The sequence below is a fragment of the Nomascus leucogenys genome, chromosome 10 (assembly GCF_006542625.1).
Source record: "Nomascus leucogenys isolate Asia chromosome 10, Asia_NLE_v1, whole genome shotgun sequence".
In the NCBI taxonomy this organism is placed as follows: Eukaryota; Metazoa; Chordata; class Mammalia; order Primates; family Hylobatidae; genus Nomascus; species Nomascus leucogenys.
In genome coordinates this window covers 10166645-10180616 of record NC_044390.1, presented here as the reverse complement: position 1 = coordinate 10180616, position 13972 = coordinate 10166645, and the positions used below count along the sequence as shown (strand labels likewise).

At 39.2% G+C, this 13972-nt stretch overlaps 1 protein-coding gene, 1 non-coding gene and 1 pseudogene across 28 annotated transcripts in view; 2 read left to right on the top strand and 1 right to left on the bottom strand.

Moving 5' to 3' along the window:
* Nucleotides 1-13972, top strand: part of VEZT (vezatin, adherens junctions transmembrane protein) — an 83148-nt gene that overhangs the window by 65432 nt on the left and 3744 nt on the right. For 24 of the 27 annotated variants that reach the window (XM_030819825.1, XM_030819824.1, XM_004089147.3 and 21 more), the window contains 3 exons: nucleotides 2732-2925; nucleotides 9276-9376; nucleotides 11046-11253. In XM_030819825.1, the coding sequence (XP_030675685.1) occupies nucleotides 2732-2925; nucleotides 9276-9376; nucleotides 11046-11253 (503 nt within the window). Of the gene's footprint in view, nucleotides 1-2731; nucleotides 2926-9275; nucleotides 9377-11045; nucleotides 11254-13848; nucleotides 13933-13972 lie in introns of all 27 variants that reach the window. The other 3 variants (XM_030819812.1, XM_030819823.1, XM_030819820.1) reach the window with 1 other exon arrangement.
* LOC105738314 lies at nucleotides 1273-1787 on the bottom strand (annotated as a pseudogene).
* On the top strand, nucleotides 5728-5835 carry LOC115837098. Its single transcript, XR_004032137.1, has one exon. It is a non-coding gene; the product is annotated as a U6 spliceosomal RNA (small nuclear RNA).

The window sequence follows — 13972 nt, the reverse complement described above, 5'->3', positions numbered from 1 at the left end:
GAGCCAAGATAGCACCACTGCACTCCAGCCTGGGCGACAGAGCGAGACTCTGTCTCAAAAAAAAAAAAAAAAAAAAGTAATGGCAAAAACCTCAATTACTTTCGTACCAACCTAATATAACAAGCTTCCGGCCAGGCTCAATGGCTAACACCTGTAATCCTGATACTTTGGGAGGCCAAGTAGAGCAGATCGCTGGAGCCCAGGAGCTGAGACCAGCCTGAGCAACATGGGAAACCCTTATCTCTACAAAAAAATACAAAAATTACCCAGTCATGGTGGTACACGCCTGTAGTCCCAACTAGTTGGGAGGCTGAGGTGGGAGGATCACCTGACCCCTGGAGGATGAGGTTGCAGTGAGCCAAAATCACACCACTGCACTCTAGCCTGGGTGACAGAGTGAGACCCTGTCTCAAAAAAAAAATAATAAAAAATAAAAAGAACAACCTTCCTCACCTTTTGTATATGGGCCCAAGTTTTATCCATCCTTCAATGCTACCTCAAAAATACCTCTTCCTTAGTTGTTCCCCATCTGTCCTTAGAGTTGGTAGTAATTTTCCCTTCTGATTTCTCATAACACTGTCTCTCTGTGGTATTATCCTTTTGTGCCTGTATTCAGCCCAGTTTTACATCTTACTAGCTTTGTGACTCTAGGCAAGTTTCCCCAACTCTCTGGGCCTAATTCCTTATTATCTGTAAAATGGAAATAAAATGATAGTTCTAATTATTTATGATATTGTAGTCTTTTTCCTTTCTGATAAAGGAAGAAACTACAGAAAGCTTTTATTTATTTATTCAAAGTAACCAGTGCTATTGATGCAAAAAAGAAAAACCCAACAACTCTTCCAACACTTTTTTTCAAAATGAGCATATAAAACTTGATTTTCATTAGAATGTAGTTATTTTGTCACACTAGTAAATAAAAAACCAAGACGCTGCCCCCCACCCCGTCTTGGTTTTTTTTGTTTTTTGTTTTTGTTTTTTTGAGATGGAGTCTGTCACTCTGTTGCCCAGGCTGGAGTGCAGTGGCGTGATCTCGGCTCGCTGCAACCTCTGCCTCCCAGATTTAAGCGATTCTCCTGCCTTGGCCTCCTGAGTAGCTGGGATCACAGGCACCTGCCACCATGCCCAGCTAATTTTTATATTTTTGTAGTGACGGAGTTTCACCATGTTGGCCAGGCTGGTCTTGAACTCCTGACCTCAGGTGATCCACCTGCCTTGGCCTCCCAAAGTGCTGGGATTACACATGTGAGCCGCCGCGCCTGACTGTAAATTTTATATATATGTTTGTATGTAACAAGAATGCCAAGTTAGTCTTTCTTCATAAAAAGCAATTACAATTTGAGGACACTTCATATTTGCCTTTTGTGCCAGCACCAAGTCTGTCTTATCTGAATCCTTCCATTTCATGAGCAACATCAATTCTTCACTGCCGTCTGTGGCACCAATTATTCTTTCAGGATCAAGACCTCTGGCAAATCCTCTTGGTTTGTCAACAGCATCTCTTTTCTTCTTTGATTTGCTGTCATCAGATTCACTGTCAGATAAAGATTTTCTTTTTGTACCATCTTTTTCTTCACCAGCTTTTTGAGAATTAAGAAATGCTTCAGTTAACTCTGGACAATCTAAATTTTCTTCAGGTTCCAAAGTATTGTCAGCATCTGTAAACCCCTTCAGGAAATATTCCACTTTCCCATTCCCTACATGTCTATCTAGTACATTTTCCACCACAAATTCTTCAGGCTCTGCCTCTTCAACTTTTTTACTTTTCCATTCTGTTTCTTTCCCATGTTTTGCAATGTGGTTTTGTTGCAGGCCATTTTTTTTTTTTTGAGAAGGAGTCTCGCTCTTTCACCCAGGCTGGAGTGCAGTGGCGCGATCTCGGCTCACTGCAAGCTCCGGGAGGCCATTTTTTATTGCAGACCTGCAGAGCTATTATTCGCTGCCTCCAAGCTGCTCCGGTTCGTGGGTCTGTGGTGTCTCCAGTCTTGCATGTCACCAGCTCGAGCCTCATCCAAGTGGGGAGGGAGCCAGGGAGCTGTTGTTGGCAGGGGAAGTGGGGGTGGGGTAGGGTAGGGAGGGGCGGTGGATATTATATTTTACTTACGTATATGTGTAATATCACTCGTTATTTCTTATAAATAGCAGATGAGTTTAATTTTTCTTTAGCCCATAAAATGCCTAATATGTATGCAAGAAATATTTGTTGAATAAATATTTAATACTCTTTATAAGCTTTTTAAAAAATTGTGGCAAAGTATACATAACAAAATTTATCATTTAATCATTTTAAAATGTGCAGTTCAGTGGCATTAAGTGTATACACATTGTTGTGTAGCCATTACCACTGTCCAACTCCAGAACTTTTTTCATCTTATAAGCCTTTTTTCTTTTTTTTTCTTTTAATTGAGATGGGATTTCACTCCGTCCCCCAGGCTGAAGTGCAGTGGCGCCATCGCGGCTCACTGCAACCTCTACCTCCCAGGCTCAAGCAGTCCTCCCACCTCAGCCTTAGGCACATGCTACCGTGCCCGGCTAATTTTTTGTATTTTTGGTGAAAATGGGGTTTCACCATGTTGCCCAAGCTGGTTTTGAACTCCTGAGCTCAAGCCATTCACCTGCCTTGGCCTCCCAAAGTGCTGGGATTTAAGCTTATTTTAAAATAAGCCTCGTAAATTATACATTTTTCATTTCATATTATAGAAATCTGTTTCTGTTTTTCTTTATGACTCAGGGTAATAATTCTTGAAGATGAACTTGAAAAGCTTGTTTGTACTAAAGAAACACAAGAACTAGTGTCAGAGGCTTATCCCATCCTGGAACAGAAATTAAAGTTGATTCAGCCCCACGTTCAAGCAAGCAACAATTGCTGGGAAGAGGCCATTTCTCAGGTCGACAAACTGCTACGAAGAAATACAGATAAAAAAGGTACCTGTGAGAGATTTCTTTGCCATATGCTTATCAGACATGCTTATTCCACTCTGGTAGGATTTTATTAGGTGGACTTCTTGTCTTTAATGATGAAACTAGCTTCAAAATTTCTTAGTTTACTTTTTTAAAATGTTGAATTTATATGTACAAAGTGACACTGAATACAATTCTTGGCTCTCATTTTGTAAATTAAAAATGAATATCATTTGAAAGTTCAGTGAATCATATCTCTTTTTAAAAAAAACTGAAATGACAGAATAAATTTTGATAATATTTTTCTATTATTAGAACTTCCAGAAACTCTTTTTCAGTTAGGATAATGAAAGAATGAGTTTGATAGTCTGGTGCTAGGAACTTGAGTTTTTCTTTTAAGATAAATTTCTTACTTCAGTCATTCAAAAATAATATACAAATGATATAATTAGTGGCACAGCATATTTAGTACTAAGATCTAAAGACATTGTGTCATTATTTAATAATATATCAGTTGCTTTGTGCTACTAGGTAAAAAAAATATATATATAGTCTTGAGATTTTTCCACCAAGCTGCTTTTATGTGACTCTGATTTTATGCTTGTTTTTACCTCACTGATTTCATTTTTCAATGTTTGGCATATCAATTTTTGAAAACTGTGCTGCAAATCAGTACCATATTTATCTCTTGGATCTTTATTATGAGGTTACTCAGACTTAAGCATGGAATTTGCATTGCTGCTAAAGATAATTAATGCTTTACTATCCTGTTATTTTTGTGTTTACAGCTAGATTTGTAATAATTTCTTTAATGTCTTAAACAAGCTTGAACAAATCCTTAGACAGTAAAAGTATTCACTTTCTCCAAAGGAAATATTAACATGCTAATTACTGATATATTACCCATAGGTTTTCTGAATATCTCAAATGTAAACTATGAATAATTTTTTCTCCAAAGGATAAATCTACCAAGAAACTCTGATATATGCAAATACTTACGCATATTAAACTTTCTGATATGACATCTAGGGCTTTTGTGTACATTTTCTACAAATAGAAACACTCAGAGGACCTTTGGTTGTTAAAAGATGCATCCTGGCCAGGCACGGTGACGGGAGTAGCTGTTACCCAGCTTCTCAGGAGGCTGAGGCAGGAGGATTGCTTAAGCCCAAGAGTTTGAGGCTGCAGTGAGCTATGATCGCGCCACTGCTGCACTCCAGCCTGAGCAACAGAGTGAGACACTGTCTCTCAAAAAAATAAATAAATAAAAGGCCAGGCTCAGTGGCTCACGCCTGTAATCCCAGCACTTTGGGAGGCCGAGGTGGGCGGATCCTGAGGTCAGGAGATCGAGACCATCCTGGCTAACACAATGAAACCCTGTCTCTACTAAAAATACAAAAAATTAACCGGGCATGGTGGCGGGCACCTGTAGTCGCAGCTACTCGGGAGGCTGAGGTAGGAGAATGGCGTGAACCCAGGAGGTGGAGCTTGCAGTGAGCTGAGATCATACCACTGCACTCCAGCCTGGGCAACAGAGCGAGACTCTGTCTCAAAAAAAAAAAAAAAAAAAGAAAAGAAAAGAAAGATGCATCACATTCACCCCTCCTTTAGCACATGATGAGATGTTGAATCTTAGTCTATCACTTATCCACTATTGTTAACCATTACTGTGAAAACTTTCTCCACCTCATTGGGTAGGTAATTAAGCCATTTTCTAATTATTTTCTGTATGTGTGGCTTTGCTTATAGATAATAATGATATGGATTAGGACACAAATAGTTCACAAGCTTTTTTCACTAAAAAATTCACAGTGGCCATGACTACACAGGTTTAAATTTTAAAAAATGTTCATTTGAATATTTTAAGAAGCAGGTACTTTAGTTAGCCATATCTTTTTTAAAAAAGGTCTTATTTTGAAATCATTTCAACCTTACAGAAAAGTTGCAATAGTTGAAAGTCTCCTTCATCAATATTTCCTAGTTGTTGACATTCTGTCACAATTGCCTTATCTATGTATGTATCTGTATGTGTGTATAATTCTTTTGATGGTGGTGTTACTCTGAACCATTTGAGAGTAAGTTGTAGACTTGAAGCCCCATTACCCCTAAATATTTCTGTATGCATTTTTGTAAAACAGGAACATTCTCCTATGCACCCACAGTATATCATCAAAATCAGAAAATGAACACCAACCATGATATTGTCATTTTATCCACAGAACCCATTCAGATTTCCCTGATTGTCCCAATATTTTTTATATGTCTAGACCTAGATTGTGCATGGTGTTCAGTTGTCATGTTCTTTATTCTTCTTTTCCTTAGAGTCTTTCGTGATAAATATTTTGTAAAGAAATACTCTGAGGTTTTATAAATATGCTTTCTTCATCAAAATTTTAACCATTATGAATGCATATACCATATGACCCAGTAGTATCATTCCTACGTATTTAACCAAGAAATATAAAAACTTAGTGTTCACACAAAAGGCTATACGTAAATATTTTGTTTATAAACTAAAACTAGAAGCAGCTAGGCTTTGGGATGTGACTAAGCTGTTACATCCATCCATACAGTGAAATACTACTCGGCAACAAAAAAAGTGAACTACCAATGCATACAACACGATGAATGAATCTCTGATACATTATGCCAAGTGAAAGACGTCACATTCAAACCACTACATACTATATTATTCCACTTATGAGGTACTCTTAAGTTGGCAAAGGAACAGAAAACAGATCAGTAGTTGCAAGGAACTGGAGATGGAGGGAGGAATGGCTTGTAAAACCTTTTAGTGGAGAATGGCATTTAGAAACCAAGATTAGAGTACTTGGCTTTGGCGGCACATGTATTGAAATTAGAATGATACAGAGAAAATTAACATGTCCTTTGTGTAAGGATGATGTACAAATTCATGAATCATTCCATATTTTATATAGAATTTATATAAATATGTATGTACACACATATACATATATACACATATGTATCTACATATATATTGTGGTAAGCTCAGGAAATCATTGAGAATAGGTTATAACTTTGGCATTACTCAAGGACTGACATAGAAAAGCATCTCCAGTTAATGAAGTTTCCCATTGTTAAAAATATCACAGGCCAGGTGCGGTGGCTCATGCCTATAATCTCAGCACTTTGGCAGGCCAAGGAGGGAGGATCGCTTGAGCCCAGTAGTTTGAGACCAGCTTGGGCAACACGGCAAAACCCCATCTCTACCAAAAAACAAAAAAAAGTTACTTGGGAGGCTGAGGTGGAAAGATTGTTTGAGTCCAGGTGGTCGAGGCTGCAGTGAGCCATGATTGCACAACTGCACTCCAGCCTTGGTGACACAGTGAGACCCTGTCTCAAAAATATATGTGTGTGCGCATGTGTATGTGTGTGTGTCACATTATTTTAAAACGCTTCACATTTATTGCCTCTAGGGCCTTGTTATTCAGAGTGGTCCCCAGACTAGTGTATAAGCATACATGAGAGCTTGTTACAAATGCACCCCCGACTTTAAATCCGCCTGTATTTTAATAAGATCTGGTAATTTGTATCCACATTGAAGTGTGAGAAATTTGAGAAGCATTGCTCTGGGATAAGGGTCTGCAATTTTTTTCCTCTAAAGATTGTCTGCCTTGCAGGCCATATGGTGTCTGTTACAACTACTTTACTCTGCTGTTGTAATGTGAAAGCACCCATAGACTATACTTAAATGAGTGTGGCTGTGTTCTAGGAAAAATTTATTTACAAGAACAGGCAGTGGGGCAGATTTGGCAAGCCCCTGCTTTCAGACAATAGAATTGAGGGATAAGGTCTTCAGGGGGGTTTTTTCACTTTGTAACCTTCTGTGCTGTTTGTAAAAGCTATTACTGCAAGCATGTAATTAAAAATCTGGTGGGTTTTTAAAGTTTTTTTAGACTTTTTGTGTTTGTTTGTTTTTGAGACAGAGTCTCACTGTGTTGCGCAGGCTGGAGTGTGGAGTGCATTGGCGCAATTTCAGCTCACTGCAAGCTCTGCATCCCGGGTTCAAATGATCCTCCTGCCTCAGCCTCTCGAATAGCTGGAACTACAGCCATGCATCACCACGCCCAGCTAGTTTTTGTGTTTTTTGGTAGAGATGGGTTTTCGTCATGTTGGCCAGGCTGGTCTCCAACTCCTAACCTCAAGTGATCAGCCCATATTGGCCTCCCAAAGTGCTGGGATTACAGGCTTGAGCCACCACATCTGGCCTCTTGCTAGATTTTTGTTAAATGAATTGCATGCTGGAGCTAGCTCTCCAAAGATTGTTAAATATTCAGAAATTTGTGAGTCAGTTTAACATCATTGGTAGCTTAAAATTGGTCACAGTGGGTGCATTTACACCATGGGAACTGGAAATCAGGAAGTGCCGCAAATTGGGTGTTTTGTTTTGTTTAGAGCTGGATTGCCAGCACACTGTTTAATGTACCTGTTTATTGCTATTAATAGTAGTCTTATGGATTTATTTGGTTTTTTTTCTTTTCATTCAAAGAACTCAATATATGGTGTCAGCATTGATGTAATGAAATCTGTGTTCCGCTAATTAGGCAATAGTGGCAGTTTTTGAGCATGTAATCTGTAGCAGGCACTTTTCATGTATTCTTTTTTAATCTTACTAGATAGCTATTATTTTCACCACTGTTCTACAGATAACTGTAATTTTTTTTTTTTTTTTTTTTGAGACAGAGTCTCACTCTGTCGCCCAGGGTGGAGTGCAGTGGCGCAATCTCGCCTCACTGCAACCTCCGCCTCCTGGGTTCAAGCAATTCTCCTGCCTCAGCCTTCCAAATAGCTGGGACTACAGGCACACGCCACCATACCCAGCTAATTTTTGTATTTTTATTAGAGATGGGGTTTCACCATATTAGCCAGGCTGGTCTCGAACTCTTGACCTCGTGATCCACCCACCTTAGCCTCCCAAAGTGCTGGAATTACAGGTGTGAGCCACTGCACCTGGCCCTTTTTTTGAGACAGAGTCTTGCTCTGTTGCCCAGGCTGGAGTGTAATGATGCAATCTCGGCTCACTGCAACCTCCACCTCCTGGGTTCAAGCGATTCTTCTGCCTCAGCCTCCTGAGTAGCTGGGATTACAGGTACATACCACCATGCCTGGCTAATTTTTCTGTTTTTAGTAGAGGCAGGGTTTCACCATGTTGGTCAGGCTGATCTCGAACTCCCGACCTCATGATCCTCCCGCCTTGGCCTCCCAAAGTGCTAGGATTACAGGCGTGAGCCACTGTGCCCGGCCAGTTAACTATAATTTAAACTAGAAAACAGCAAGAGCTGGGATGTAACCCAGGTGTGACTAACTCTACAGCTCTTAGCCACTGTGCTATTCTGTCTCTCATTAGTGCTTCCTATTAATTTATTCATCGTTCTGCCATCTTGCCTACAAACTAACCAGTCATTTTTTTGTAACATTTCCCAAATGCTTCTTTATTTTAACCACTTAACTACTGTTACTTTTGAAAAGTAAAAATCAACAAGTTTAAACCATACTTCTTTTTTTAAGTAGAAAGGTAATGATTAATGGTAGCCAGCTGGATATGAGACTAAGTAACCCTGTCATTAAATACCAAACACAAATTTTAAGAATTAATCAAAGTTAAACTCACTTGGGTGATCTTTAAAAGATATTTCCTTGTGAATTCATTTCCAATTCCAACCTCTGAGAGTTGAAATAGCCTCAGGGTAAGATTGAAGTTTGTATTTTGTGAAGAAGAGTGATGGTCTGTCTTAAGACTGTTCCTGTGCTATGAATGATAATATTTTGTTCAACAAGTACTTATAGAGTACCTGGTGTGTACCAGATACTGTGGTGAGGTGAAGAGAGAAGGGCAGGTCCTCTTCTCTAAGAGTTTAAAGACTTAAAGTTAAGTTGTAAATCTACTAATTTATTGTTTTTCATTTTGATATCTTTTTTATAAATAAAAAGTTATTAGAACAAGTTGGACTATGAAATTGACAAAGTATTAGTACCAAGGATTTTTTTGGTTGGGGGAGACAGGATCTAGCTCTGTTGCCCAGGCTAGAGTGCAGTGGTGTGGTCACTGCTCTCCCCAGCTCAAGCGATCCTCCCACCTCAGCCTCCCAAGTAGCTGGGACTACAGGTGTGCACCACCATGCCCAGCTGATTTTTATTTTAGTTTTTGTAGCGACAGAGTCTTACTTTGTTTCCAGGCTGGTGTTGAACTCCTGGGCTCAAGCGATCCTCCCGCCTCAGCCTCCCAAAGTGCTGGGGTTACAGGCATGAGCCACCGCACCTGGCCCCAAGGATGTTTTTAATTAGATGTTCACTCATTTCTGTATGGTCTGTTTCTTATCTTTATTCCCATCTACTCCCATTTTTTAAAGGCAAGCCTGAAATAGCGTGTGAAAACCCACATTGTACAGTAGTACCTTTGAAGCAGCCTACTCTACACATTGCAGACAAAGATCCAATCCCAGAGGAGCAGGTAAGGGTGAAAATTACTGTTCTTTCCCTTGTTGGATTTCTGTTTCTAATGAGCTTCAAAATTACAACATAATATATTGAATTTATATCGTATCATTAGTTCTTAGTGCTTAACTCTGAATTCATTGAATCCACCAGCAGACTTTTTTTTGGTTGTTATTTATATCTAATTGTCCATATCTGAGTGGCTTTCAAAAGTGATTGAACACATTGAAAATTAGTACATTGGCAAAGCTACCTTTTGGGATGCTGGAAATGTTTTTATCTTGATCTGAGTAGCAGTTACTGGTATGTGTGCATATGTAAAAATCCTGTGCACTTGACTGCATGTACTATACCTCACTTCTAAAAACAATTTTTTAATGATCGCATTGGATATTGACAAAGATTACTTTTGTTCATTCTAAGGAAAACCACTTTTCCTTAGGTCATATTATCTATTCAGTATTTTTTTTTCCGTGTATGTTGCGTAACAAGTTACTATTCAGTATTCTTAATTGCAAATGGAAACCAACCCTAGTTAGTTTAACAGACAGATACTTTATTTAAACTTTTAGGTAGCTTACAGAATATTTCAGAAAGCAAGATAAGCAGGCTTGAATGAGGCTAGGGTAAAAAGCCAAATCACTCAAAAGAACTGTTGCAATGGAGATATCATTGCTAAGTTAGTGGGTGGAGACATTGCCCCTTGCTTCGTCAATGCTGAATAGTAAAAACTACCTCCAGAAGTGCTACCTCAGGAAGCATATCTGCCACATCCTGCCAGAATGAATTTTTCAAAGTGCTTGCTTCTTTTTTGAGACTGAGTCTCACTCTGTGGCCCAGGCTGGAGTGCAGGGGCACGATCTCAGCTCACTGCAACCTCTGTTGCCCGGGTTCAAGCAATTCTCCTGCCTCAGCCTCCTGAGTAGCTGGGATTACAGGTGCCTGCCACCGCGCCTGGCTAATTTTTGTAGTTTTTAGTAGAGACAGGGTTTCACCATCTTGGCCAGGCTGGTCTTGAACTCCTGACCTCGTGATCCACCTGCCTCGGCCTCTCAAAGTGCTGGGATTACAGGCATGAGCCACCATGCCCAGCTGGTGCCTGCTTCTTTTATCACAAACTTCTAAGTCCGATCTGATGCAGGTACGTCGATTAGAGGATCCCAGGTCATTTACCTGAGCCTATACTGTAAGGATACTGCTTGGGTAAGCAAGCATCCTACCCTCTCTGTCTTAGAGATAGGGAGAACCATAAGGTGGGGTGTTCCCTAATCCTAGGAAGAGTGTTCAAACTTCCTGGGAAATCCGAAAGAACCACAAGAAAACAAACGTGCCTGACCACCTCCCCAAACTGCCAGCCCTTCTAATTTTGATTGGTTTTGATACAGCTAATGACTATAACACTAAGTGTATGGTATGTTACCAGAGTAGAAAAATAACTACTGAAGTTGTTGAACTTTTTTTATCCACAGTGCTTTTTAGTATCAACTGTTAGGTTGTTTTTGAAGATTTCAATTTATCCTTAGGTATATATTTGCCTTTTTCTTTTCCTAGCTCTGCTTTAATGACCTGTGCCAAATGCAAGTCCTTTTTTTTTAATCTCAGAGATAAGTAAGTGCAAGTAAATGAATGCTTACTAGAGAATTGTCTGCTTCAAGTAAAGTGCTTTTTCTTCTATTCATTTTCAGGAATTAGAAGCTTATGTAGATGATATAGATATTGATAGTGATTTCAGAAAGGATGATTTTTATTACTTGTCTCAAGAAGACAAAGAGAGACAGAAGCGTGAGCATGAAGAATCCAAGAGGGTGCTCCAAGAATTAAAATCTGTGCTGGGATTTAAAGCTTCAGAGGCAGAAAGGCAGAAGTGGAAGCAACTTCTGTTTAGTGATCATGGTAAGCACTGACTTTAAAGTAACAGGTTATTTCAATGTAGGGGATTCTTTCTTTCTTGAACCATGAATGTTATTTTAGCTGAAGAATTCTTGGGGTTTTATAAGGGTCCACCAGTATGCATAGTACTTTTTCTTCTAGATGCTAAATCAATTTGATTAATAAAAGAGTAGGAATGTAACCACATTGGAAATATGAAGTCATACTTTTTTTATCAGTTATTTAATTTTTTAGTAAATTTGTTTTAGAATAGGCAGCGAGTTGAATAATTTGGGATATTTTAAAGGTTATTTTCAAATTTAGTGAATTTGAGATTCTCAACTCTGTTGTCCATATGTTAAAATATTTAAAAATACCTCAGTGAAGCACAAAATTAAGAACTGTTCACATTGAAAAAAATGGCCCAGGCGCGGCGGCACATGCCTGTAATATCAGCACGTTGGGAAGCTGAGGCGGGTGGATCATTTGAGGTCAGGAGTTCAAGACCAGCCTGGCCAACATGGCGAAACCCCGTCTCTACTAAAAATAAAAAAATTAACCAGGCATGGTGGTGCGTGCCTGTAGTCCCAGCTACTCGAGAGGCTGAGGCAGGAGAATCACTTGAACCTGGGAGGCAGAGGTTTCAGTGAGCCGAGATCATGCCACTGCACTCCAGCCTGGGCAACAGAGGGAGACTCCATCTCAAAAAGAAAGAAAAGAAAAGAAAAAAAAAAAGGAATTAAAACCTAGACCAGTGAGCCACATCATTAGCGTTATTTAAGTGGTTTGAGCACTTCAGTAGATGGGAGGGGAGGGGGGTGCCTGTGGGTGTACTCCCCATACTCTGATTTCAGCAGAGTGGGATAGCTTGTAATACAAAAGCCTTATATTCCTTTCTGTTTCTCACCCTTCTTTTCTTAAGTCAAACTTCATGGGAGACAGGGAAGGAATCAGGGGAAGCTTAATACTTGACAATATCAACCTAGCTAATTCTTAGTTGAATTAATGCCTATGGATTTCTAAGTAGGTAGAGTATGACTTCCCTTCCATTTTAGAGTATCTGTGTGGACCCTCAAAATCAACTGCCTTGCTTTTCCCTCCTCACTAGAAGTACATAGATTACCTATACTTCTGGAAAGTTCCTCCAGTTCTCTTTTTTTTTTTCTCTCGGGAGCCCTATGTTCTCTCCTGTCCAGATCCACATTTCTTGGTTTTATCATTCCTCTTTCTTCCCATTGGCCCCCTTTATAGCCCAGGTCCTCATTAGATTATCCTTGTACATTAAAATAGCTTCTTAGCTGACTTCCATTTTCAGTACCTTTTTCTTCTAAGCTATCTTGCAAACTCTTTGCAGATTTTTCTCCAACACTGCATTGATGATGGCTCTCTATCTTAAAACCTATAGTGGTTTCTCCCTTTCTTATTGTATTGAATCTAAACTCTTTCCTGTTTTCAAGTCTCTTCATCATAAGAATTCATCTATCCAATTGTGTTTTCTACTGTTTTTACTATAGATATCTTCTTATGTTTATCAGATTAAACTACAGTTCACAAATGTGTTATTTTTATTCATGAAAAAAATTCATGCTGGCCAAGCACAGTGGCTCACGCCTCTAATTCCAACACTTTGAGAGGCCAAGGCAGGTGGATCACTTGAGGTCAGGAGTTCAAGACCAGCCTGGCCAACATGGCGAAACCCCCTCTCTACTAAAAATACAAAAATTAGCCAGGTGTGATGGCGCACACCTTTAATCCCAGCTACTCTGGAGGCTGAGGCAGGAGAATTGCTTGAACCTGGGAGGTGGAGGTTGCAGTGAGCCGAGATCACGCCACTACACTCCAGGCTGGGCGACAGAGTGAGACTCTGTCTCAAATAATAATAATAATAATAATAATAATAATAATAATAATAATAATTCATTCTTACCCCTTTACCAAGAATTCTGCCTTCTCCACCAAGCTGTTCTCTCTACTAGTCTCTCCTTCTCCATGAATCCTTCTCTGAGTGCTCCAGCTCTGCCACCTCTCCTAACACTACAGACCCTCACACTAGAGGGACATTGTGATGAAATATAAAGGAAGTCTTGAACCCCAAAGCATATAGCAGAGAAGGGAAATGATTAACAGATTGATTTCCTGCAATCTGTTCATTCATATACTGGGCCTACATACATCAGAGATTAATTTTAGGCACTGTTGTTTTCTACATGTTCAGGGTTTTGTTTTGTTTTGTTTGTCTCTGTAACAAAATTACAGTCTTCTTAAATAGGGGCCTTATTATCTCACAGCATTCATTCAGCAAATTACTCATTCAACAAGTAGTTATTAGGTACTTGTTATATGTCAGGCAGTGTTTACTGCTGTATCCCTAGGACAAAGATCAAGAGACAAAATGTAAAGCCTCCTGCCTGCCTTGAGACTTAAATTCTAACACATTTGTCAATTGATCCTCTCATTACTCAGATTATATCCACCCCATTTAATTAGTAATAATTGTGAATATCAACCAACTTCTAATATATGTTGCTTCCTTTAAGAGCTAACAGATTTATAAACTAAGAATGTACAAAGATTGAAAATAGCATTGTATATAAACTTATATCCTTTTTTATTGTTTAGTGTTTTCTTCATATAGCTTTAAAATTATGCTATTGACATTATGGGAAAAGATTTATCAATGAGAGAAATGTGTCTCTTTTTCAGGTATGTGCTTTTGATATAGTTTACATTGGAAAGGGTCATA